Genomic DNA, 27,853 nt, shown 5'->3' on the forward strand with positions numbered 1-27,853 from the left:
GAACTTTTGCGGGGGCAGCCATCCTGGGAATTAGTCCAGTGACCAAACTCACTTCTCTTTTTTGCCTTTTTATACCTCTGAAACCAAGCTTTTGTTTGCAGGAAGGGATAAGGAACACTTTATTATCCTCCCTCCTGCATGCATTAAGCTGGCAGACAGGTAGGAGGTAGAAGGCATGTTATCTTTGCTACTGTTTTGGTAAGCTCGAAGGTTACTGTTGGGAGAAACGGAGTCCCTTCTACTCACCTTGAACATCTCTGGTTGAGTGCTTTCAAGATCTGTAGGGATTGCGTTAAGCTGTTTAGAGCATATCACCAAGGTACTAGAGAGCAGAGAAAGGCTAAGCAGTCATGCAAAACAGAAGTCTGCTTTGCTTTTCCTTTTTGATGCTTCTCAGCTTCCCAAACAGTAGTAAGAAAAATAAACTTGATTTTTGTTTAACATCACTGATGTGAACAGCAGCAATGGCAAATCACTTGGATTTCCCCCCTTTGCACCCTTCACCTGCTTATAAACCTGTCAGCACTTAAAGCTCTCTGATTATTCAGTAAAGCATCATGGCATTTACTCAAGATTGTTTCCAACTGAAAAAAAAGGGGACTGTATCTTCTTCCCAGAAAAAAATCTCTAGTGGAAGTGAGGTAAGCCTTCAGTGGTGAATTTCAGCACGTGCATGTTTCTGAGGCACCATGAGTTTTGCTGAACAAGGTTCTAAAAACTTGAAAAATCTCATTCTGACCTGAATGCTTGCCAGGGAGGTTTTCCCTTCAATTTTGAACAGTGTTTTAAGAGTGCCTGCTGGTTCAGCTGAGTAAATGAATCCTCATTTACCCTCCTACATCTTCATCTTTTAGTTCAGGTCTATCTTTTCTCAATCCAAAGTAGTGCAAAGAGGCAGACAAAAGGCAAATCTTAAAAGGACACGTTAAAGCAAATCTTATGTGAATTTTTACAGACATAAATCTAATTAGTTGCAGCTTCAAACGGAAGATAAACAAAGGTTTCTTGCTCTTCTTCGATGTGAGTGAATTTCTACAGGAAAAGCTTTTATTCCCAGTGTTTTGCAGCTGCTGTTCCCAGTCTCTCCCGTGCAGCTAGGGCTAGCGTTAAGAGACAACCCACTGCCTTGGGAGGATGGGTCCTCCATCCAGTCCATTTCGGGACCATTTCTTTTGAGGAAGGTGGTGCTGTTTATTGAATTCTCCTTTACTTGTGATTCCTGGGTGAGGCTTTTCATTATGTCTTTGTGGTCATTGTCCTGCTCATTTCATCCTGGCTTTCTTCTGGCCTCTCCATACCTGGCTTTCTTCTAATAATTCTACTTGGAGATGTTGTTCTATGCAGAGGTGAATGTTGAGGTGATTTTTGGTTTCCTACTAGCTGTTGCTACTAGGGCCAGCCCAGCATGGGATTTTCTTGGTCTTGATTGGAAAAAGAGTATATTTCTCAGAAGTCTTCCATGAAAGCTTCCAGGCTGTGGTTGAAGGCATTGGGTTACACCACCTCTGCCACTTAATTGGGCACTTAGTTCCAGTTGTCTGTCAGCATTACTGCCAAATTAGTGTGGCTAATTTCTGATGTGTATTTCTCTGGCTTATGCTCCCTATTGACTGAAATGCTTTTTTTGTTTCCTGGTGTTTCTCCCTGTGCGTCTGTCTGCTGTTGCCGTCCCCAAACACCTTTCGCTCTTCCTTTTGGTCACAGGTACTCTCAAACCTCTTGCCCACGGGTGTTTTCCTCATCCATTTAATAACTCTGTGACTGTTCTCTGAAATTTCTCCAGTAGTTTCAGAGTCTTTATTAAGTGTAAGCATCAAAACTGTGCTCCGGACCTGTATCAGCTTTACTGATGCTGTATATCGTAGAAGAAAAAACCTCTTTGCAGTCGCCATGCTTATACCTTCTAAAGCTACAGTTGCACCAGAGCAATCTGGGACTTCAGGGCGAGTTTTTTTTTTCCAGTGCGTTTCCTAGATCCTTTCTTACTGTTTACCAGGCTGCCATTTCCCATTCTACAGAAATGGCCTTCATTCCTTTTTCTTAAACATGTTAACCCAGGGGAGAAGAATGAGCGACATGAAGCATGCAAAATTACTAGCTGCTGTCCTACTGCAGTTGGTGTAGTGAAGTAGGAAATTCTTGGAATTAAAAAAAGAAGTCTCCCTTGATATTTATGTGTACTCTCAGAATGCTGAGATTCATTGGCCTATGTTAAAAAAAAAATTAGAATAAACAAAGAACTTTATTTTTTCTCCTGTGCCCAAGGAGCTCGAGAAGTTGTCAGTCATAACCTGTGCTGTGGTCTGCAGTGCACGGGACAGAAGCACCCACCTCCACTTGTGCAGAACTCAGGAATTCAGGAGGTTTGCCTCCATGCAGGGCACGTTGCAGGACCAGGATGATAGCTATCATTTATCTTTGTCATACTTGAATTCCTTTTCAATGTCAATGCTGCATGTATTTATAAAGAATCGCGGGAGCCATTAAATCAGTAAAAATACTGATAGGTTTTTTTGTCTCTTTCTGAATTGGAGTTTATATACTAATGTTGCCAGGAAAAGCATCCAAAATATTAATCAGAAGCAAATATTAAAGAATGTCTGTACTCTAAGCAGGTAAAGATTTATATGCTGATATATTTGCTGAGATTGCAGGTGCTATTGGTAGATCCAAGCAGTACAGTGAATAAACTGCAGAGAGGCAAAAAGCTATTTCAGGATAGCTGCAGGTTGTTTGCTGTGCTTTATCATGAATGCTGCTTGTCATCTATTTATTTAGCCTGAGAAAAAAATAAAGCAGGAAGAAGTTTCAAGTCTGTGGAAAAGCCCCGTTTGACCTGTTAGTAATCTTCTGCTGAATTAAGTAACTATAGCAGCCTTTGGGCAGCTTCTCAAGATGCTCAGTGTGTGCTCCAAGTGTCACAGTTCTCAGAGAAGCAGGAAGAATGTTTGCAGGAGCGCACAGCGGGTGGTGAGGCCATGGCTTTGGGTCAGGATGAGTCAGGGATGGGGAGAATTGCGCAACTCCCATTTTGAACTCGGGAAGGCAGCTTTCCTCCCTCCAACACCAACCTGTTATCTTTGGAGCATGCACTTACCGACCCTGATTCAGGCAGAGCGGGAAGCTTGGCCAATCCCTCTTGTCTCAGAGTAAATGAATGTTACAGAGGAATGTATAAAACCTAAACCTGTGCCTCTGTCAGTGACTGGTAAGTGACTTTTGCCTGTTTAAAGGCTGGCTGATCAGGTCAGGGTAAAGTCATAGGAGGGAGAGACATTAAAAAGACCACCCAGAGAGAGGAACAGGCTTTTTCATGTCTCACTGGAGCCATGAATTCTTTACTTTCTGCAGTAGTTCTAGGCCACTGGAGAATTATTTCCTTTAAAATTTCCTATGATGTGGTAAGGAGATGTAGAGATAAAGCATGGAGTCAATTTAATCTTACATTTTAATTAGTCCTTATAATTCAGTTCAGTATATCTTATTTGTTCAAAGCCAGGGTGAATTATCGCCCAGCATAAGTATGAGTATGTGAGGAATCATCCTTTCTGCACTGTCAGGCTGCTGCCCTCTTTTCCATTCAGCTGAAGTTTAATCTCTGTGGTGCGTATTTAGCATCTGTGTCCATGTGCTGAAGGGGAGTGGACAACACTTTCCTTTTAGTGTAATTTTCTAAGGAAATAAGACTTACACAGCAGTTCCAGCTCTTCTGCATGTCTTTCCAGTTTCCCGCCATGCCCAATTCCTAAACAATTTCTGAATCTGTTGGCCCATTTCAAACCAAATGTAGAAGGCCAGTAGAAGACTCAGAAACAACCAAGCTGCTGCAGGTACATCTGCTGAAGGGAAAGCCAAGCAGAACAGAGCTGCTGGACCTTCTGCTGGGCCACAGCCAGCAGCCACCTCCCTGTGCCCCACTTGGATGCCAGCCCCAGCTCTGCCGTGTCCCTGTTGCTTGGTGCGTGGCAGGTGGGGTGGGGACAGGTTTTGGGGAGGACAGAAAGATCTGTTGGGGCTTCTGCTTGGGAAAATACTTGCCTTTAGTCCTGGAATTGACATAAGAAATATTTCTGGTTTTCTGTTACTCATTAGCAGAGCTAATGTGTAAAGTTCTTGTTTTTATTGAAAAAGTTGCTTTTGGTAGGCAGTCCGTATCATCATTACTGATTTTTTTTCCCTTATGTTACTTTTTTAAATGGACACAACGGCCAACACTAACCAATAAAAGTGAGCAAATCAGGCTGCTGTAGTGCAGTCAGTGTCACATGGAGCAGTGCTGATCAGTTTGGACACTTCCCTTCAACTTTGACCTGAATCCTGAATTATGGGTAGCAGTAAATCACATGCTGTATGAAGTCAGAGATAGACAGAGATTCAGTCTGGGTAAGCCCAAAACTAAACTTAGTTTCTGAATATTGTTCAGGTTTTTTTGTTACTCATCAGTTTGTGGTTTTTCTCATGTGGAAGCAGCTCTAAAAATTACAGTTTAACACAGCACTTTGACATTACAGCATTCCTTTTTCTTGGTTTCTGTAAAACGTGGCTGTATCCAGCAAACAACAAGGAGGTAAATCTTGAAGAATTAACTTGACTATATCTCATGTGAATAAGCTGCGTATTTGAAAGGAGCACACTCGGTGCTGACAGCACGGTGTTTGAAAGCCTTGCATGTTAGCTTGTTGATCATTTGTAGGGGTTGGATGATACATTTACAGTTTTTCATGGCAAATAAATATCTTGCTTTGCCATGACTTAACCTATATATGTGTCTTTGGTCCATTGATTTGGAAATAGAATTTCACTTTTCCAGTGAAACTGAAAAATTTCACTTTTACCAGTCTTTTTTTTTTTTTATGGACTAGTAAGAGGTTGGTAAAACCAGGGTGATTCTGTGGTGCTGTTTTCAATGACTTAAAGCAGTCATGCAATTATTTGTCACAACACTCAGATATATTAATAACTTGAGGATTCTTATTTCTCCCTTTCTCTGGAACAAGTAATACCAAACAGAGCGTAGATGTTTTGCAGAGCATGCCTATTATGTGTTTCAACCGTGCTCCACTAGCTTTTGAAAATGGGATGCTGGGCAAACACACGGAGCAGGCATAACAATATGCTGAATGTCCCTGACAATTTGAATGGACACTCAGGTATACTTTGTGCGAATGGCAGTAGTTCAGTCAGCTCGCGCTGATTCTGTACAGCTCAGCTGCAGGAGGGCGTGGGCTCTCTGAATACCTCCTTGAATCAACATCTTGAAACAATGATTGCAGCCTAAGATTATCTACTAAAGTAGTTTCATATTGTGGATTTTTTTTCTCCTTTAAAAAAAAAAACATACACACACCTAGGAAATGTCATTAAAAATATGGTAACAAAAAGTTATTACCCTCTGGGTAAGCTCTTAAAAGTAGGGAAGTGTCAGCTAAACTTAGGTGCACAGCCTTAACACTGTGTCTTTATGTGTGTTCGTTATAATCTATACTTTCTGCTAACACATCATGAAACACTTTCTACCATCATGTGAGGTCTGCCTTGTAAAGTACACATTTCATGAATGGCCACATGGTGCTGTAATCCCTCCTACATCTTTTTTTTCTTTTTTATACTACATTTTTTTAATGATGTGAGTGTGTAATGATGTTTTTTAACTGTGACTTGGTGGAAGGCTAAGCACAAATCTAACGTGCAGTTTGATCTTTGTATGGTCTTAAGGGCCTTCTCCGGGTTTTTTTAGTTTGTCCAAAAGACTCCAAATAGAGAGGGATGAAAAATTGACCTGTGAGGAAAGATGGAAAGGGCAGAAAAAGAAAATAATAAAAAAAAAACCCAAACAAACTAGAGAACACTGGGAAAGAGGGGACTGTGATAACACTTGAATTTTATATTAAAAAGGTTCAGCAGAGATAAAGGGGCTATATGGTTCTTTAAGAGTAATGATAGCAGAAGTGATGGTCTTAAATTGTGTTGACAGACTTCTAGATCAGACATTTAGGAAAAGGCTTGAACAACAAGGACGACAAAGCAACAGAATAGATTGTACTTGAGGATTTTGCAGCTAGTAATGGCAATCACGTAGTTGATCCTGCCTTCAGGCAAAAAGATGGATTCTGGCAGCCTCAAACCATTTCTGGTCTTTCTCATGCTTGTGTAATGCACAATACAGACTATTTAGATTTAAACCTAAAACGTCCATCTTTCAGGAAGGAAATTTAAGTCTTGATTCAAAAATCACCAATAATGGAGAATCTGCTGCCATTGGTAAATTCTTTCAATACTGAATTGTTCTCTCGGATTGTAAATTGAGAGTTATTTTTCATCCTAATTTTTCAGAGAAATCCAATTGACTCCTTCCTTTTCTTTGGATCTCAGAGTACATTTTCCCATTTTGTAAAGACTCCTTTTATCGTATTTTCCCCTTATGTAAGCTTTCATGTCTAATTTCTTACACGCCATGGTGCAGTCACCTCTCAGCCTTCTGTGGTTTTTTTCTCATTTTTTTTCAAGCTGAAGGCTTTCAGTTTCTTGATATTTTGCCATTACAACACTTTTTTTTTTAATTCCTGTGACTCTGCATATTGAACTTTGTGCATGCTTTGCTTAAAATTGGCTCTGTTATTGGTGATGTCAGTGGTGTGCCAGGTCTTTGCTCCTCTTCTCAGAAAAAGGGAAACAAGTATTATTCTTGCCTGTAGGGTCTCACACACTACTGATAATCTGTGGAGGCGTGCAAGTCCTTGCCAGAACTGCTTCTCCCCTGAGAGGTCATCCAAAAAGACATGGACAGGCTGGAGAGGTGGGCCTGTAAGAACAACATGAGATTCAACAAGGCCAAGTGCAAGGTCCTGCACCTGGGTTGGGGCAACCCCCAGTATCAACTCAGGCTGGGGGATGAAGGGATTGAGAGCAGCCCTGCAGAGAAGGACTTCTGGGGGTACGGGTGGATGAAATGCTGGAAATGAGCCAACAATGTGCGCTTGCAGCCCAGAAGGCCAACCATATCCTGGGCTGCATCAAAAGCAGCGTGGCCAGCAGGTCGAGGGAGGTGATTCTGCCCCTCTGCTCCGCTCTGGTGAGACCCCACCTGGAGTGCTGCGTCCTGCTCTGCAGCCCTCAGCACAAGAAGGACATGGACCTGTTGGAGCGGGTCCAGAGGAGGGCCACAAAAATCATCTGAGGGCTGGAGCGCCTCTCCTACAAGGACAGGCTGAGAGAGTTGGGGTTGTTCAGCCTGGAGAAGAGAAGGCTGTGGGGAGACCTTACTGTGGCCTTTCAGTACTTAAAGGGGGACTATAGGAAAGATGGGGGCAATCTCTTCAGCAAGGCCTATTGTGACAGGACAAGGTGTGATGGCTTTAAACTAAAGGAGGGTAGATTTAGACCAGATATAAGTAAAAAAATTTTTACAATGAGGGTGGTGAAATGCTGGCACAGGTTGCCCAGAGAGGTGGTAGATGCCCCATTCCTGGAAACATTCATGGTCAGGTTGGGCGGGGCTCTGAGCAACCTGATCTAGTTGAAGATGTCCCTGCCACTGCAGGGGTGTTGGACTAGATGGCCTCTAAAAGTCTTTTCCAACCCAAACCATTCTATGACTCTATGAGTTTCCTCTGCTTCTGATTCTAGATGCTTTGGGTTATATTTGCTTTACTACAATGCATGATGTTTGCTTATGTCTTCTTTGCCCTGTGGCTCAAGTGGCTCTCCATCAGCAGCCACTCCCTTCATTATTCTCTACTTTTCTAGCTTTCTTATCTGAAAACGTTATCAGTAGCTTTGCACTTATTTTCTGAATCACATGATAAACTGTGTAGATTCAAAGCCTCAAGCATGGTGATATCCATAGCTTTCTGTTTGATAGTGATTATATAGAATTTCACATCTGGGACAGGGCAACCATATTTTCAATTTCAGTTACATTGATTTGTATATTCTATACATTGTATACATGACATATACCGCCAAGTTACTGTGATCTTTTTATTACTCCCAGTTTAATGTATTTCTGTTTCCATATGGACATTCCTAGCATTATCTTGAGTAGCTCTCTGAGACAGACATTTCCATAGGACAGCTGGAAGCACCTGTGACAGTCTTCATGAATGTATTCACACGAGAAGTTGAATATGCAGTGCTGAGCCCCAAGATTTTATGTGAGCATAACTATCTCAGCCAAATCTGTGTTCTCATCAAATTCTGAAGATATATCTTTTCTACACACCATGTTTGTTGATTTAATACTTTCCAAAGAGCTGTATCAGCTGTTCTACTATTTGCTGGGAATTTATTGCAATAATTTGTAATTAGTTTTTCTGTTCCTCTATATAACGTGCAACATTTGCATCTCTGATTTATAATGAAATGTTAATCAGAGGTCCAGAGAGATCCTGAGCCAGACCTTTGGAAAGCCTTGAATACAAAGTATCTGGAATTAAGTGATTTTAAATAATGCAGAGATTGACTATAGCTGCTGTTAGCGTTTTGTGGAGAATTACTGTTTTCTCTCTTATTTGTTTCCAGCTGTAACTTTACGTTACGTAAATGAAAACCCAATTAGTGTTTCCTTCTCAAGTGTTCTTTTACCTGAGTTGAGGATGCTATACAGACCCAGGCAGGATTTGTATCAGTGTTGGTGCTGTTCATTATGAATTTATATATTAAACTACTATGATATCCTCAGCATAATGAAAGGCATAGGAAAAAAACCTCATTGTTTAGCATGCATGAATGTAAAAGACTGACAGAAATACAACATAAAATATTCTGGGAGAATTACAGGATTGTGCAATAGAGAAATATAAGACTTCATAGCGTAATCTTTTAGCCATTCACTGGTCTGAGGCAGTTTACTAAGCAATTCCCAGGGCACTCAGTTGTGATTTTTACAATTATATTACCCAGACACATCAATTAAGAAGCTGAAACTTCTACTCTTGAAACCACAGCTCCGGAAAGGGTAATTAATGAGGGGAGTGCTGCCTATTTGCATTATTTTACTGTTAACGTTGAATCACTCGGCATTTTGGATCCCCGGAGACACCTCCTATTCATGGCCAGTCCAGCCAAGGACGCAGTTTTGAAATGAAAAGATTTGCTTAACTCGCTTTCCCATTTTCCTTCCCAATTCCAAAGAAAAGCTTGAAAACTTGTCCATGGTGTAGGGTGAAGGCACAAAAGCTGAAAGCAAGGTGCTACAGACAAAAGCAAGAAGATAAACTCCTTAATTTTATAGGCTGGGAATACACATAGTCCCAGGCTAGAAGCTCTTGTGGAACCACATAGAACCTCAACCCACTTCTCTGGGAATCTTTGCAGAAAACATATCAGCTCGTCCTTCAGGATAGTCCTTGGAGCATCCTAGAGGTGCACGCTGCCTTGTGCGCAGGATGGGGTTGTTTTGCCACATACGCATGCTAATACAAGATGTTATATTCAAGATACCTTTTTCAGAAGATAGATTTTGATGTAACTACATCTTGTTTAAGTCCTAAAAAGGTAAAGTTGTACATTAGTGGTTTTACGTGATCTTCTGTGAAGCTGCACTGCAGAGCAGGTAATGGAGCCATAACATAATTGATGTGTAAAGTTCGCTGGGCAATTGTGCTCTCACCACATGATTCTCAGTTGTATGAAGTTGTAGAAGGAAATCATACCTCCTTTCAAAGAAGCACGTGATATGCCTGTCCCTATTAATATTAGGTGACTGTCAGTTCTTGTTTGCTTCTGTTATATTGAACTTCTAGCAACCAACTCGTCTGTTTAAGGGGAGACATTTTATATTAAAAGAGTAAGAGGCAGCCAAAGTTCCTATGGAGAAGAGGTTGGGAGTCATCTTTTCCCCAAGGAATGTGGTTTGCCTGCAGGGATGAAGAAGCCTGCTTCTGCTTGTGCAAAGAGTTTTGTGCTGAATGGAAATGCAGCAGCCTCCTGAAGTGCTTTGACAGGACTACTTTTATATTTAACCTTTCTTGAAAATAATTGAAATGAAAAATAATAGGAGCTGAGAGATCCTCCATTTTACAGCCAAGCAAATAACTTTGGTTGAATTCTATTTCTTTCGTTGATTGTTTGGGGTTTTTTTTTAAACTCATAGGGGATTTGTAAATGGTTTTGAACAAAGGTTTTGCTCATGTAAATAATAAAATGGAAATTCATCAGAGACATTCTTCTAAGGGGCAGACTTGCAATATCTGACATAATTCTCAGGCCTTTTTTCTCCCTTTTATTAAAAAAGGGATGGAGGAATGTATTATTAATGAACCTAACTGTCATCAATTGAAGCCTGCAAATATGTTAGTTATTTTGATGGGGGTTCCAAAAATATACCTGTCACAACAGAGCAGTTAAAACTAATGGGATATAGTAACACATAATAAATCAGGAGAAGCTAAGTATCGGAAGGGTGCTGCAGAGGATCAGTGTATACATTTCCAGTGCCCTGCTCAAGTGGTGGTGCCGTGCCCCACTCTACCCCGTCGCGTCAATGTGCTGCTGGGCATGAGGAGGTAAAGGAACGTCCCTTTATCAGGCACGATCCAATCCTGATTGCACTCAGAGAAGGTAAGCCTTCTGCTCAGGCCTAGAAAAATAAGATTGTGTCCCTTTTTGAATCCTTAACAATAGATATTTGAGTATAAATAAGGTGACAGGATGTATAATGAGAGCACAATATGTTATTCTTTGCAAGAGCATTTTCATGTGGGTGTTGTTAATTTGAAAGTTTCACTCTGGAGAGCAATGTAATATTTAACGTGATTGATAGGTACCTAAAAATATGCAGAACATACTTGAACAAATGGAGCATTGATTTTTTCCCTTTTTTTCCTCTAAATAGTTTGAGGATATTTATTTTTTAACCAGTAGAATTTTTAATGTCATGCGAGTGCTGCTTAGCTTCTGTAAAAGGGTCTCAGTACAGTCCATAGAAACAAATGGTTTGAATTTGCAGTATTCTAAACTATGTTAAAAAAAATGTGGATCTGAATAAGAGCCAGAACAGACTTAATTTTTCTAAAAATTCCCGTTCGTTGCTTAGTGGAGCAACTGCAGCTGGGTGTAGACCAGGCTGCTTAGAGTGTGTAGGAAATCAGAAATTCAAGCTGTCCTGTGTTTGGGGGTGGGGGGGAGGGTGGCACAGTCTCCATTTCAGAAATGAGAAGATCCTTTGTAGCTCTTTGTGAAAGAGTGACCTCTCATCTCAGCTGTCCTCTTGGGATGGATGAACTGGCATGTGCCTCTTCTCTCAGAGCTGTTGGTACTGAATTTAGAGTTCACATGTTCAGGGACATGACCTTACCAGGAAGAGGACAGGCTCTGATGATTTGGTGGGTTGGTTATGCAATCCAACCCCTGCTTTTACTTCAGAAAAGACAATATGTGTTGAATATTTTCACATAGACAACTAATAGCTGTCTACTTTTGATTTTTCTCTCTTCTGAGGAGCATTTAGGCTTAGTGTCCTTTACAAAACCCAGGCAGGATATCCCTGCTCTCCTGCTTCTCTGAATCTTGTAATCTTTCTGTCTCTATCTTGAGACAATTTGCTGCTGCTATCATCGTTTCTTGCTGTCTTCATTGCTTCCCCTTTTCTTTGCTCTTCTCTGTTCCCTTCTGTCTTTTGATTATTGCTGATCTGCATCAAGCCGCAGGAAGATAATGTGTTCAGTAATTTAGTTGAAACCTATTCTTGCCAGCAATTTCACTTGGAAAAATTAGTTTTCGTGGCTGCCAGCCATGGCATACACCAACAGCTTTCTGTTTGAATAAATATTGTCAAAGCTTAATGCCCTCATTGTCCTACGGTATTTGCAGGAATGCCTTTTTTAATGTAGGTTTTATTTCTGTATAAAGACAAAATGCAACAGAGACAAGCTCAGAGAAGAATTCACGGTACTGAATTCAGGATACTTCCCTTGCACACCCACATCCAAACTGTGCTATGCAGTAATCAAAAGCAAGGAGCATCTGCCTTCTTAATTAGATTGTTTTAAAGTTTTATGCTATCTGTGCAATTTCAAATTACAGCAGTGATCCTGCAACATTGAGATCAATGAGATTACTGATATGCATAGTTATTCATGAGATAAGACTGTATTTAGTGGTCTGGAGAATCATGCAGAATAAAAATCAAGTTGAAACTGTATGGGATTTTTTTTTTTCCTCGTCTTTCACTAGAATTCATATTTTTAAACAATTTTGCTGGCTCTTTAATATTTATGAGCCCTGATCTTTTATTATACATATTCAATTATTCATCTGACTCAAAAGATGAAGATAAGCCAAGAGATTTTTTTAATCTAAAAGTTGTCTTCCGTTTTCTCTCTTCTAATTGAATACTTTACATTTTAAAATAAAATATATAAATTGTGGCTCAGCAAATCATCAGAACAGCATTTAAATACCGAAATACGGCTATGTCCTTAAGGTCCCAAAAATAAAGCATAATCTAGCGCTTAAGTAAGAATTGTTCTCCTGAATTGGGGAAACAGAAGGGAGAAACATAATTCATGTTCTTAGATCAGGCAAATTCCAACTTGAATTTATCCTATGAATTTCTCAGTCCCAAAGGCTTTATTTTGTTCTTTATCTCACAGCGTTTGTAGTCCATAAGTCTGTTCCATAGCATAAATGTCCATTCTTCAGTTTTGACTGCAGAAGAGTGTAAGCAACTTTCCTTTTTCCCTTCTACTTAGGCCTATTCTCCTGATGCTGTGTATTGATGTAAAATATGCAGTCAATATTTTAATGCTGTGAAAAATCCAGTATGATCACAGACCTTCTCAAGCTCCTTTTCCTCCTTTCCTCTTTTTGTGTTCCTCCCACCTATTAAACTGAAGATGTTTGTCGTTAACTACCAGGAGCAGGCATACAAGAGGGTGAAGTTGAGGTGATGAGGTTACTCTGGTTTATCTTCTCATCTCTAAATTGCTGGTACCTGTGCTGTGTTTTGCTTTTGTGGAGTGTGTGGTCACAACTGGTTTTACCCTTTCCTTTTCCTTGGACTTGTGTGTACATGAAATGGATAATTTCTTTTTTGAAGCCAGACCTTTCATATTGGCTTTTTGAAAAAATAATCTTTGTGAAGTGCACTACAAGGATAAGGCATTGCATAACCACGCAATAACCTCAAATCCAGCCGGTGGTGCAGGCTAGGGCTATGGGAAGGAAGATCTGCACAAGCTCCAGCAAATACGAAGATGGAAATACCATGCATATCTGTCAGCTCATCCAAAAGAAGCCTTTTGAAATAAGCTTGATTCTTGCAAAATCCTTTGCACATTACTACTCTAACTGTACAGGTGAAGGTGGTCCAAGGCTTGCCTTATGGCAGTTAGCGTTAGGTGGTGCCTGCTCTGACATGACTTCCCAGATGGGAAGTGAGTGTTTAGAAGAAATGCTCATCCTCAGATTCAGCTGCATAAGGTTCTTCATCCGAAAAGAGCATGGAGAAAAATCAAGAAGCAAAAATATTGACACAGTGGAAGAAACAGTCTTAAACTAAAATGTTTGTAGTACACGTGTAGCTTAAAGTGATATCATATTTACTGTTCATCCTAAAAAAAGACCTTACATGCTTTTTCAAAGTTTTGCTAACTACTTGTAAGCTTCTCAGTTTCATTCCTGGCGTGTAAAAGCTCTGAACTTCTGTAGAGAGTAATTTGAAAACATTTGGGTAAAAGATGGATATGTGTGCCTATGTGAAACCTTCTGATGAGATTCACCCATTTTTCTTCCCACCAGGTTTGGAGGAGACCAGCCAGTGTACATCAATATTATTAGAGATCCGGTCAATCGATTTTTATCCAATTATTTTTTTCGACGGTTCGGAGACTGGAGAGGAGAACAGAATCACATGATCCGTACCCCCAGCATGAGACAGGAGGAAAGATATCTGGTATGTTTTAATAAAAGGCTCTGGTTACCAATTTCTCAGCATCATTACATAATGCTGATGTTGAAACTGGATGCTTGAAAAGTGGGAGACTGTGGCATCTTCCTTCCATCTTGCGTTTCTTTGTCTTTGCCTTGCCTGCACCATAGTTTGGTCAGCTTTAGTATGTGAAGTGTTCCTGATGAATTTAATGATCCAGTTTGTTCTTGTATAAGCTGACAGCAAGTCCCAGATTGCCACTGTTGAATTCACTGAGTTAGATTTGCACTGTGTAGTGGTTAGGCATAATAATTCTGCCCATATTTATCACTATGAATAGTCAGGCAGATTTTTAGGTTGAAATTATGTCTGTAATGGTGCAGCCTCAGAAGAAAATTGGGAAATGGAGCAAGTCAGTGTGCCCAAGCCTCTAATGTTCTTGCTGGTAAGTTGTGCACAGTGTTCTTTATACCAGGGCTCTGATCTCAGTTCTTGGTTTGGTTTTGTTGCCTTTTTTGGATTAAGAAGGTGGCAGTAATGCTGGATAAGATGTTCAATAAGTTTTAATTTTGCACAACTGCTGAACTGTCATAATGCCTGTCAACCTTTGTCACAGACCAAGGTCCCATGGCAGTAGGTGTTCTACAAATGCTGAATGAGAAACACAGATGCTAGGGATGTGGTTGCTTTGATACTGATCTCCTTGCGTGCACACAGACACCTCCCTAAGAAAACAAAAAGGTGGAATTAATTCTTACCCCCTTTACGACAGAGATCCAGTTTGGTTGGGCTCAGCCTTCTGCCACTCTTGAATCTGCAGAGGTTTCAATGACACAGCGGTGATGGGGCAGCTTGATGGTCTGCTATGAGATGTTGCAGGCCAGACACGCTGTCAAAAGAAGAGAGGGCTGTGGCTTCTGGAGGTCAAAGAGAGAAGATGTTTTGATGATGTGTTGGAGGGGCAGTAGAGTACAAGATGGGGTGTGGATGAGCTGTAGAGAACACGGCTCTGAATGACTGCCATGCAACACGTTTCAGTCCTAGCTGAGGTCAGATGGATCCAAGGAGGGCTGGGTTTTTTCTGTAGGACAGGGCTGTGTTGATTTCTTTTGTACTTTACTACTGTTGTTTGTCATGCAAAGCCCTGTGAACAGATAAGCTTATAAATTATGAATAATTGAAGGGGGGGATCAGTGTAACTATGTGTAGCCTTAAACTTTAATGACATCTGCTCTACAGATAGAAACTCATTTCAATAATGCTGCAAAGCGTTCCTTCTTTGCTATATGTCTAGAGATACTGAAGAGGCCCTTGGTTCAGCTGAGCCAGGTTTGACCTCCTGCTGTGCAGACTTGGAAGGCAGTCCCAACAGCTTTGCATGCAGTGTGCTGTGTGCATGGACTTTTTTCCCCCTCATCTGTGAATGGGATGGGGGGTTGCAGAAATTAATGTGGGGTGGATCTTTTACTACATTATTATTTTGTTAGTGCTGTCATGTTTGTTTTTTGAAAGTGTTAAAAATGAGCAGTACAGTCTGTACTTCACTCTGAGTGCCTCTATTTCTTGTCTGAAGTGGAAAGTGCAGTGATTGGCAGCTCTCATGACTGACTGACTCTGTAAAAGCTGGTATTAATTCAGAACAGCCTGTGCAGTTTAAGATGTGATATGTACTGCCAGTGAAATTTTACTTCAAGCAGAACTGAAATGAATAGATCTAATTCCTGTTGTTTGTGTTGGTTTAAAAGCTAATAGAAAGAAATCGTCTTGCATTTTCATTTGCATTTGGATGTTCTGTAAGAAAATAATTATTTATATGCACATGGACATATGTACAAATACACAGATCAGTACAGAAGTAATAATGAAAATGAAATAAAAAGTGGCCATCTGAGGTCAGTAGTCATTTTGTTCAAGAGGCAGTTTGTTGGTCTGAGGCGCCATCAGCATCCTTTTTAAAAAATATTTTTGCTTTTTTGTTTTGGCCTTCTTTGTTGGTAATTCAGTGTTAGAAGCCTGGGAACTTTTTTGGAATCTGTCCTCCATCCCTCCTTGGGAGACTTTTGTTGTCACTTGCACTGCTCAAAGAGGGCGGTTGCTCCTGTCACAGTAACATATAGGCCACCCACCAGTGAAATTCATTTTAGCAAAAGTCACTCATTCCGAATGTTAAGCATTTTTAGTACTTATGCTATTCAACCACATAATATATTGCATGACTGCATTCTAATCTTTTCCTCAGTGGTGCAAGGAAATCTGCTGGCATATATTTTAAAAGGCATGTAATAGATTTGGTGGAATGGTGGCTTCAGAAGTCTGCTAAATCAATTGCCTGATATAGCTGTGAAGAAAGCAAGCAGTTGGTTTTACCTCTCAGCATAAGCGTGTGCAGCCCTTTAGCACACAACTGATGGCTGGCCCAATTGCTGGCCTCATACCTTTTGCAATTCTTCCCTAATTTTTTTTATTATTATTGAAAACTCTCCACAAAGCATTGGTTTTTTACAGGGGACTATTTGAAGGATAAGCTTATAGTTAGCATATTAAATAGTTTCTATATTGTTCACAGTATAAACCCCAGTCATTTGGGATGAGGTGTGCCTAACTGAGCAGACATGTGAAAGCAGGGGGAAGGATATGAGAAGCTTTTACTTTTCTTCTTCCATCGTGCCTCAGAACAACAACTGGGAAAATGTAAAACTGCTGATTGCTCCACAGCGTTGAGCTCATTGCTGAAGAGCCTGAGAGCACTTGTGTTGACTGCAGTTATAGACTTATAAAATGGAATGGAAAAGCAGTAAATATAAATCCTCTGTTTTACCGGGAAGGACAGGTTTGCCTGAGGGAAGGTGTACATCTTTTGAAACTGGGGTATTAGGGGCTAATTGTGCTTTTCCCTGCCATGATGTTTCTGGCTTCCCATCTTTTGGAATGTGTTGTGGGCAACTGGGAACCGTTCCAGGCCATCTTGGTCAATAGCTGCCAATACTGGCCTCCTCCCTTGAAAAGCTGAGGGCAGTGTGAATTTTCTGTCAGAAACTGCAGCATGAAAGCGTGGGAGCTCAGCACCTCTATAAAGAGGGCTCTGAAGGGAGGAAAAGCATTTTAAGATCAGGTTTTATATCCAGTGAACTACTTCTTGGCCATCGGGCTGTGATTTCCCTAATGGAGGCATTCCCTCCCCTCTGTTGAGATCCTTAAGGAAAAAAAGGGAGGGGAAAAAAGCCCCCTTGAAGTCTTGTAATACCTTGGGCGCTGTTTTTTTAACTTTGAAAATCTGAACTGCTGACATTGCAAAGTTCAGAAATGGAGACAGAAGTTTCCACCATTCGCTGATGGTTTGAAATTTTCTCTGAATAGAGCTTCAGGCTTTCACTGTGTTCCAGAGAAAACAGCCATTCATTCAGGAGTCAGATAAGTTGTTTTAAATGTTTCAGCAAGTATCTGTGTTTACCGAAATTTAATTGAAAGCCAGGATAGAAAAGAAGCCCTTCATTCACAAGTCAGATACGGCAGAAGCAGCTGCTGCAATGTGAGACTTTCCACCCAGATGAGCCAGCTCTTTGCCCCGACCTGGTGCTTTCTCTGCTGGAGTGAGTTACTGTCAGTGACCTACAGAGATCACTGCCAAGCTTCCCCAAAATAAATAGTGGCAACACGTTAGCGTGGAATATGGCAGAGAGGTAATGGTCTGAAACAGTTGAGTCTCGAGCACACTCACATGAGAGTCACACCCTACCTTATGGCCCTGTAAGATGAGATAAAATTCACAAAGGCTAATTTAAATCCATTGTAGTGAATGTGTTTCAGGTTGAACACGTTCTTAGAGTAAATATGCTTCAGTAAAGCAAGTAACCCCTTGTCAGTGCAACTGAGAGTGGTGCAGGTACCAAGCGAAAGAAAAACATGCACCAGATGATTTAGTTTAAGGCCTGCAAATACAGAAGGTAGGAAGCACTCCTGATAAAGAGCGGGACTACCATAAATATTTGGAAGCTTTACATTAAAAATTGTCCTTTCCAGAAGGTTTGTTAGTAATTACCCAGTGTTTATTACAACTCCAGAGTGAGACACAGAAGGTATGTATGGGTTTTTAATCTTTCCTTAATACTTGTTAAAACTTTGATCTAAGACCGCTAAGGCTGAAATGAGGGTGTGAAGCAGTGCGGGCTGCGTATTGTTGGCTGAATTGCAGGAAATCTGGTTCTGCGTGATTCTGATCTCTAAGCTCACAAGTAGCATGGCTCCTAACTTACTCAAGTACGAGATCTTAACATCTTTGAGCTCATTTGCCAGAAGAGAGAGGTTTTGTGTAACAAAAATCGTTTAGTAAATTAAGAACTTGTCACCTACCTATAAGACATTTCAGATTTTCATTATAATTAGTGGTTAAGTTTGCAGTGCAGCTCTGTCAGGCTCAGCATAGTTTTTCAACTTCATCTCTGAAAATAAATGTGCTTTTCTCAGCTAAAAATAAAAATATTCTAACAATATTCAGCCTCAGCTATGCTAAAGATCATTCATGCAAGTAATCCCATAAAGGAGCATCTGTCTTTTTGTCTTTTAAATTAAATATTAAAAAACTTGTAAAAAGTACGTTAGGATTATTGCAAAGGAGGGAAGTAAAATTCAAAGGACATCAGGGAATTTTCAAGTCAAGTTTCTTACAATAATAGGGACCTCTCCTGTGGCAAAGATTGGCTTTTCTTGCTAAATATTTAAACCAATGTTGTTTAGATTATTTCAGAAAGTTTAAACAAAATTGTAGAAAAAGCTGAATGGTCAAACTCCACAGAACAATTTTTTTGTATTCCTGGATTCTGAGAATTTCTTTTTCTGACTACATTGTTTTTCGTTAACATAAGGATCTTCACTAAACACAACCAATTTTATTACTTATATCCCCAAATTTCTATCTACAGTGAAAAGTACTTTTTTTACCAATTATATTGGTTTTCTGATGGCAGCCAGCTGTCTTTATTCCTGCCTTTATCTGGGTAGTAAAAATATTTAACCATGGCTAAACGTATTGTAAATTTTCAGCAATAGTAACACATCAAAATTTCTCCTTCATGACTTTGGTTACATTTCTTGAAGCTATTCAGTCTGCTGGGGATGTAGCTTCCAAAGAGAGACTGTGGTATGGAGTCCGTGCCTCCCCTCCTGACTGTCACTCTCATGCATGTGCTTCTGTATTAAAAAAAAAAGAGGGGGTGGGTAGGACAGTTGCCTGCCTGCAGGTTTGGTGGAGGGAGGAGTAGAGGGTTCGTGTCTATATGGGTTTTTTTCTGCTGAGGACCTCACAAGGGGCTACGCATGTCTGTTGATTGAACCTTGGAACTTTTGGTGAGGGTCTGGTGAACTTGGTTAGCATTGTTTAGATTGGAAATCTAGGGCATGCAGAGGTTAAAATGATATACCTGTGCCTGTGCAGTGCATAGCAGATATTAGGGAGTTGAATATAAATGAAAAAGCACATTTTAAAATTACTTGGTTCTGAGCTGTAGCTAAGTGACTAAACATTTTATGCACCCTCAGTGTTTTCCCTAACTTGCCCCCGTACATACAGTAGTCATTTTGCCCCCTGTGTTACATATTGGTGCTGAGATGGTTTGCACTGGTTGTCGGATGTCCCACAACACAGTGTATCCCGAGCTGCAGCGCAGTTTTGCAGCTGTAGCTCTGGTTCGGGGATCACAGTAGCATCAGTCTCTCTCCAGCTGGGAGCGGGCTGCCAGGAGGGCACTGCTGAAGCACAGCCACCTGTTGGCTGACCCAATTAGAACAGTTTGCTGCTTCTTCCCTCTAATGAGTGCTTTTAATAGTCTCCAGCTGTTCCCTTTTACTGCATTAACTCTCCACAGCAAAATTTCTGGCCTGTTTTTGTAACTCTTCATCTACTGTGTGTGCTCTAAAACACCATCTTTCCCTTAGATTCTCCCATTTTGTATTAATAGTTTATTGAACCACAAAGTTAATGGTAAGTCAGACCTCAGTTGGAGGAGGGACTGATTAAATGAATTATAAAATGTAATATTAAAGGAAATGTTTTCACGGCTGATACTTACTTTTCAGTGGCTTTAATTTACAAACCAATATTTTTTTAATGTTCCCCTGTGGAGTTTGCATTCCAAACATTGCAGTGTTATGCAATTATATGAGAGCAAGAAAATGTGCCTTCCTAAACTGTTTTCATTTATTAGTCTGAGTCAACTGCACATAGTAAATAAGCAGTATACCACTGGTTAAAATTGCAGCACTAAAATCTATTATGTAATTCATAATACGTACTTATATTAATAAAAAAAAAATCTAGATTTTGTTAATACCATGCTTTTATTTTAATGATACCATTCTGTACTGCATTCCTTTTCATGGAGGCAGTATGCAGGATAACCACAATATTTTGCATCAGGATGTAAAAATGTGAGGTATTTTTTCATGCAATGTTGTACTGGTCTGAAAATTTCTGGCTGTTGCAAATGTTAAGAAACTACACAAGAAACCAGAAGCGAAGCAGCAGAAGAGTCCCAAGTACTAAGTACCCACAATCTTATTTAAACTTAACGTTATTACAGGGTCTGGTTGTGGTAGCCTTGGGACTGAGTTTTCTCCAGCTTCTCTATAGGAAGCTATTGTTTGTAGAGTGGAAAAATCTTAAATGTAGAACAAAGAGTCTAACATATTGATGCTGGCCTGTTAAGGCCATATCAGCTGTGTAAGAGAAGAGGGCATGTTCCATGATATATTTTCAGGAGCTGTATTTTTGGAGATTGAAACAAGAACAGAAAGGAGCATTCTTGTGTAGCCCAGGGATAAAAGCCAGCCTTCCCTTCATTGAAGGTGGGAAAGCAGTTTGAGGGAGGATAATCCTTATTTCTCATAGAAAACAGTGGGTTCTCAGCAGACTGTTACACAAGATCTCACTCCTGACTGGTGTGTGGTGGATGGTTCAACCATAGCATCAGCTTGGTCCTCAGTAGCGGTCAAAAAAAGGCAAGTTGAGAACAAAACGGAGGGCCTCATTGTGTATAAATCTGTTGTGTGGCTGCCTTTGACTTCTTTCCTTTGACATTTGTGACCTCCTGTTCCCAAAATGGATTTGGAAGAACTGGAAAGTACTCAGAAATGGGTATAAGCAACGATGAAAGGATGGAATAATATCCATACAAGGAATGACTAAGTAGATCATGACTCTTCAGATGAGGAAGAAGTAAACAGTAGAAAGGATATGAGAAGACAAATTTGCAGGAGGAGTGGAAAAGTTGCATCAAGGATAATTGCTTGTGGGCTGTTTCAGTGCAAAACCTAGAAGATCCCAACTGGAATGGGCAGTTGCCAGATCCAGGAAAAAGCAAAAAGATGTGATTGTTCTGACAACACGTAATTAAGCCATGGAAGTCCTTGCTGGACATTGTTGTGGAAAACAGAAGCTTATATGTATTCAAAAAGGAAATATTTCAGGAAACAATTCTTTACATAGGGGGTGGTCAAACACTGGAACAGCCTTCCTAGAGAGGTGGTCAGTGCCCCAAGCCTGTCAGTGCTTAAGAGGCATTTGGACAATGCCCTTTATAACACGCTTTAACTTTTGGTCAGCCCTGAATTGGTCAGGCAGTTGGACTAGATGATCATTGTAGGTCCCTTCCAACTGAAATACTCTATTCCACTCCACTTGATTTAAAAAGAGTAAATATGTAGCCCTCAAGGACTATTAATTACCAAGGCAAGATCTCTTAATGAGAAAATCTCTGATAAGTACATAGCTGGAGCCTTGGGGGTGCCCAGGAAAGGGTCCTGAACATACGGTAGATGTTCCTCATAGCCCATACTGATTTTCTTAAATTAGTGACTGCTCTGGGTAATCCAAAAGCAAACTTTGTAATTACATGCTTGCAAATGAATTCTACTGTTAAGTGATTTATGTAAGATAGTTACCATTATAGACATCTCCAGCTGAATGTATTGTGTCTTGACCTGAAAGCAATTGAGTGTTCTTGGGTTTATGCTGTAGCGGCTAAGGTTTTGTTGTCTTACAGCTCTGCTGATGAAATGAATTTTTGTAATTTCCAGTCTGACACTGAAGCTTAATTATTAACACTGTCATGACTATTCTCAAATTTATCATAAAAAGCTAAGGTACAAATACATTTAAAGTATGATATGCAACCACAACTTTACATTATGCACTGCTAATAGTAAAGGTACCAAAACAGAAGATGTGAAAATCCGAAACAGAAGATAGCGGGTTTTAAATGTTTTTTTCGAGTGCATGCTTTCCGGAAAGTGGAAGTCTCTTGGGTTTGATGTACAATAGTTTCAGTATGGATGAGTTTCAGGTGTTTTGACTCAATTTGAGTGTTTGTGTTTTCAATTCTCATGTATTTTGCTAATGTGAAAGCAACAGGAAGACATATCTAAGGAGATAACACTTAAATGGTTCCCAGTAAGTGATGACAATGATAATTAACTGGCAAGTAACCATTGCAGGTGAATGGGAAAAAAAGAATCTGTGTCTGATATAAACGTTATCTTCAGTGCATTGTCCAACATTTTGTGTGTTGTGAAGCTGGAGAGTAGTCTTTAGTAGTCATCAGGTGAAACTAATTATTGATTGATACTTTGTTTGTCTAAAGTTGGAATAGAATGATTTTTAGAACTGCAGTGTTTTATCATCCAGAAGAAAAGAATGCCTCCAATTTCCATTTCTGTTAGTATAAATTTTAAAATGAATCCTTTTAAAGTTATATTTTATACATGGCCTAAATAACGGAGATGGGGCATTGACCAGCAAATAGTCTGTTTTAAAAATACGATGTAATCACATTTATATATGTGTGTGTGTGTATTTAGAAGTCTGACTTTTTGAAATGTTTGATATTGTATTCATGTTTAATTTAAAAATGTTTTGAAGTTTTGTCTAATGAAATCATGGTAGTCTTCCCTAGAAAACCCTACTAAATACCCTCCTAAGTAGAGTCATTGCTAGGAGTAGACCTGTTTCCTTTTCCTGGTTGTGTTATGCTCTAACCACCTTAAATGGAAACTGTCTTATTGGCAGTGTGGTGGGGAAGGAAACTGCAGAACCTTTTAGTCCTCTTGATAGAGAAAGGACAGAGAGAGACAGGCTTCCTCTTATGGCCAGTATATTGAGCGTGTTCAGGCTGTGCTGTGATAATGCAATTTCAAGCAGTCAGATATTCACTTCATTCTGTAGGTGTCAAAACCTGCAGGAACTGACAACCCATGAGAATAAAACTGAATTTATTAGCCCATTTTACTTTTTGTCTGTCACTCTCATTCCTCTTCCCTTTTTGCGGTTTATACATAAGTTTTCTGGCTGTCAGCACTGCCAGCAAAGTGAAATAAACTGAAATCCTGATCTCTAAAACTTATTTGCTAAGGTTCTCAAGCGGAGAATGGCAGAGAGAATTCAGGGTGGTGGGGTTCAGAGAACTGCCTGGCCACGGTGCCTGGCTCATGCAGTGAGGGATAGCCATGTTTTCATAAAAACATCCAAGTGTGTCCTGGGCCTTAGGTGTTTGTTGTCAACAAAATACTATTCTATTTTGTGATTTTTGGTGGTGGCATGGACTCTTCTGCTGACTGCAGAATGACTGGATCACACTTGTGAATTTGGTGTTTTTAAGACTCTGAAGTAGTTTATATTGAAGCCGCATGCAAGTGAAGATGCGGTATGTTGCAGAAAAAAGGGACGTCCAGTGTCCAGACATACTCAAGAAAGGCTACTTGATTTAGGAGGACTAACATCAACAGCGACAGCAAGAATGTCTGATTCAACAATAAAAGTCTTATAATGTAAGAGTTGATGGCATCTGCGGCCACTGTTCAGGCTCACTTGTCCTCTCAGAGCAACACTTCCTATTTTAGAGCACACAGGCCTTACCCCGAGTGTCACACTGGAAGACGTCAGGACAGGGAGGGCTTCTCTGTGCAAGACATACCTCCCTGTACACCGCTGTGATCAGCCCTCTCTGTCTCTCATGCGTGGAGAAGGACAAGCATCAGTTTCCCTGCAGTGTCAAGTATCAGCATCTTCCTTTGTAGAATGAAAGCTATGTAGTGTTAGTAGTAAGTAAATTTAACGAAAGACATTTAAATTTTAAGGGTCTTGCATTCACAATATTGTGGATGCAATGCATTGCATGCTGAGTAGTGCCCCTCTTTTCATTTAGAAATAAAAGTGACTAACTTTGACCCACTGAACAGAAGCAGGTAAAGGAAAGAACCTTTCCTTTACTTCACAATAGTGAAAATGAGGCATAGAGGTGCAAATTTAGTTTCTGTTTCTGTCTCATCACAGAATGAACAGACCTGAACTGGGGAATAGTTTTCCCAAAAAACAGGTGTCGGCTGTCTAGTCTTGCTCTGTTTGCTTCAGTATGCTCCTGTGAAATAGAAATAGGCATTTGTGTTTCTACAAAACAGCAACCAAAAGCCATAGGTTTTTGTTGGCAGCTGGACTGGGATGTTCTCTCTGGTTGCTTGGCCCTGCTCAGCAAATGGCTGGTGTGCTTTCCCACAGGAGTGCTCTTCAGGTGCCAGATATTCCAGAAATCAGATTTTCCATCTTGGCATAAAGGATATTGCTGCAGATGGGTTTGGTTTTGTTTTTTTTCTTAGAGATTTTTTCTTTTTTTGCAAGAGTATAAGTTGTGTTATGAAGTTATCAGGACATTATTAGCTTCAGTTCAATGAACTCCTTAGTATGGAGGGTCCAGTCTCATATTAGGTATCCTCCCTTCTCATTTTTTTCCCAAAGGGATATGAAAGGACCAGGGACTTCAGACAACGAGGACACAGGTAGGCTTCTTTGCGAGACCGATAAGCAACTGCAATCAGAAGAGCAGTTGGCAAGTGTTGTTGCTTAGTGCAGTGGCTTTGGGAAGACTAATGGCTTCAGTACCCTGATGTGAGAACTGATTCAAATCACATGCCCTAAGCCATCTCGGCACCTTAATGAAATGGAAACCTGATGAGAATAAACCCAGGTGTTTTAAGGATACTGATGGTCACTGGGTGTCCTTCAGAAAGCTGTGCACACCCTGATTCCTTCAGCCTTTTTGTGGTGGATTTTACCTGAATTGAAAAGAAAAAATAAAAGCAGTTGTTCATAACTTGGTGAGATGGTGTTGTCAGAAGAAAACCTGAGAGAACAGACTGTGACAAGCTGCAAACCTGTGTTTGTTGACATTAAGTGGGGTGTGGGGCATTTGGCCATTTTTCCTTATAGTCAGTCAAGTAAGGAAGGGTATTGCTGCCAAGAACTCATTTTTTGGTCTGTCTTATAATTCTACCTTTTTTTAAATGAAGAAATGAGAGAAAACAAGAGACAAATGTCAACTGTTTCAAACACCTTTTTTTCTTACGATGACTATTTAAAGTCAAATAACCTTATCCAAAAATGCACGTGTCCCTCACCAGTTGGCTGATGATGTTGCATGGCAGTGAGCTATCACAGGAGCAGAGGGGGCCTGCCTTGAATGAAAAGGTAATTCCATCTTTCAGAATAAGCAGTAGATCCTCCATGTCAGTTGAGAAAATATGGTGTCCATGAGCTGTTACAAGGTAGGGAAATCCTCCTTTGAAGTAGAAACAGCGTTCACTTTTTCTGATTTTTTTTATTCTAACCATTCTTTTTTGTTGTTGTTGTTGTTCACTAGTATTTTCAAAGCTCCTACATCTATAGTTGCTATACATACATATAAACAAAAAAAACCACACACCAAAAAACTCGACAAAGGGCGTTCAGCTGATTGTTGTTACAGACTCTGGAGAACAGACTACCGTTGTTTCATTAAAGCTGCTTACTGCTCAGTGAATTACTGAAACACAGGACTGTCAGGTTACCTTGAACACAACTTTTCCCTATGAACTCCAATCCAAGCAAAGCCAGCCATTATTCATAACTGAGCTTGTCAAGAGTAATTTCCTTTTTCTTGGGGAAAAATTCACTAACTGGTAGCAAATAGGGAACTTTCCATGGTGAATATGGATTGCTAAGTGAGATTTCTTTTTTATAAATAAATTTTCTGTTCTCTTTAAAAGGAAAAAAAACAAAGTAAAATGCTCATCAATGGTTAAAGGAAAAATAGAAAACAAAACTTCTTCAGAACATAGTCCAAAGAGATGTCTTTGATAAACAGGAAGGAAAAAAGCAGATTTTACACTTTTCCCCTCCTTCTAGTAGTTATTAACCTCCATGATTTTATAATTGATCTGGTTACTTGCTGTGCTTTTTGAAGCCATAGCACCTGAGATGAGGGGATTGAGAGGTTCTGGGTTTCCGTGGGGGGAGGTAGTCATGGTTTTGTTTTTCATAGCTGTAGCAAAGAACTTCAGCAGATGACTCAAGGTTCAAAAAATTAAAAAAGAGGCAAACAGGAACATTAGTTATCCCTCTGAACCTTGTAATTTTAGGAGGTTTTAAATACTTGGAGTTATTGCTACAGTGATAGTCTTGTCGAACAGAAATCAATGTTTGTTCCATGCTCTTCAGAATGGCAAGTGTTACAAATGATACAAAGTATTAGTAATTTTCCAGAAAAGCATTAGAGCTGTTCATCAGAGGGCAGATTATAACTATGGAAATTAGATAGGGGCAGCAGAGCAGAAACCATTCCCAGTTGCAGCAGCAGGGAAGCCACATGCAGGAGGAGTGTGGTTTGCTTCTCTGCACTGCAGCTCCTTTTGCATTTCAGCCCTGAGAGATGGAGAGATTCAAAGTCAGTTGACACTGGGCAGAAAGCTGGTGAGAAAGTAGAATTGATGCATAATTCACACTTATAGCTCTTTTCTCATGATTCAAGAGGCTTGTGATAAAGTGCCACCACAAGCGTGGTAGCTCAAGGGGACATAAAATGTTTAGACCTTGCTGCTCTGAGGAAGCTGGTTATTTTTTCATAAAAGTCAGTACTGTGCTTCTAAGATTTATCATCTACCTCAAGAAAATGGGCAAAACCAAACAAATTTATAATCTGTACTGTATGATGATCATCATATATTTTCTTTTTTTTAATGGAGAGGTCAGCAGCAGGCTTTTTCTTTTTTGCTAGGCAGTGTACTTGACGTGACTGGATTATTGCAGGTGCACATCACGAGCTGTTGGATACAGTCTCTCTCCCTTTAGCATCAGTGAACAGGAATTGTGTCACTGGAATTCACAACAGCAGATAGTCGAAGCTATAACTGAGCAGTATGTTGAAATAAAACTTTTAAGATGCATCAGCCAGCCAGTGTTCATTTTCTTTAGTGAAAATGTTGTTACATATGCAGATGAGAGAAGCTTAATAATTAAAAGAAATACTGCTTTACTGAAGCCTGCAATTTTTTTTTTTGTGGTGTATCTTCCCTTCTCCATGCAAATACTCTCTTATTTTGAAAGTGGATGTTGAAGAAAGCAAGTGTTTTCCCCTCTAACTCTTGTCACATTAAGTTCTATAAAAATACATGCAAAAGGAATGTTCTCTCTCATTTGCTTTGCCTCCGTCTTGATGGGATGTATGAGAGCAATAATATTTAATGCTTATTGCCAATGAAATTAATTTCCTTTTAGCTTATGGATTGCTTTGCTCTGATGACATCTTTAACATTCAGAACTCTGATATTTGTTTTAATAAGCCTCTTTTACACTTTTGTATTGTTAAAACTATTTTTTGTGGATCTCTACTAAAAACAGCGTAATGCTAGCTTCAGGATGTGGCAATCATAGAACTTAAATGTGTTTCTGTTACTATATGCGTTTTTGAGGTTTGGGCTAAAATCTGCTGAGCATAATTTATTTGTATGCAGTCAAGCTTTAAAGGAATGAGAACATTTGACCTCGGAAAGAAGACGTGAGAAAAATGTGAACTACAGAAATGTTGTGTTATCAAAATAGGCTTTCCTGTATTGTAGCAACAAAGCAATATTTTGAAACATTTAAATCCCGTGATATCTGTGCAAATTACATGGTGTCATATGTAG

At 39.9% G+C, this 27,853-nt stretch overlaps 1 protein-coding gene across 4 annotated transcripts in view; it reads left to right on the plus strand.

Annotated features, from left to right (window-relative positions):
• The window catches only part of UST (uronyl 2-sulfotransferase), a 179,868-nt gene that overhangs the window by 97,326 nt on the left and 54,689 nt on the right, over window positions 1–27,853 (plus strand). For all 4 annotated transcript variants that reach the window (XR_010372169.1, XM_064447003.1, XM_064447004.1 and 1 more), the window contains exon 5: window positions 13,741–13,894. Coding sequence is in view for 3 of the 4 variants with exons in the window: in XM_064447003.1 (XP_064303073.1) it covers window positions 13,741–13,894 (154 nt within the window). In the remaining variant the exon portion in view is untranslated. The remainder of the gene's footprint in view (window positions 1–13,740; window positions 13,895–27,853) is intronic.

This window comes from Phalacrocorax carbo, chromosome 3 (assembly GCF_963921805.1).
Source record: "Phalacrocorax carbo chromosome 3, bPhaCar2.1, whole genome shotgun sequence".
Classification (NCBI taxonomy): Eukaryota; Metazoa; Chordata; class Aves; order Suliformes; family Phalacrocoracidae; genus Phalacrocorax; species Phalacrocorax carbo.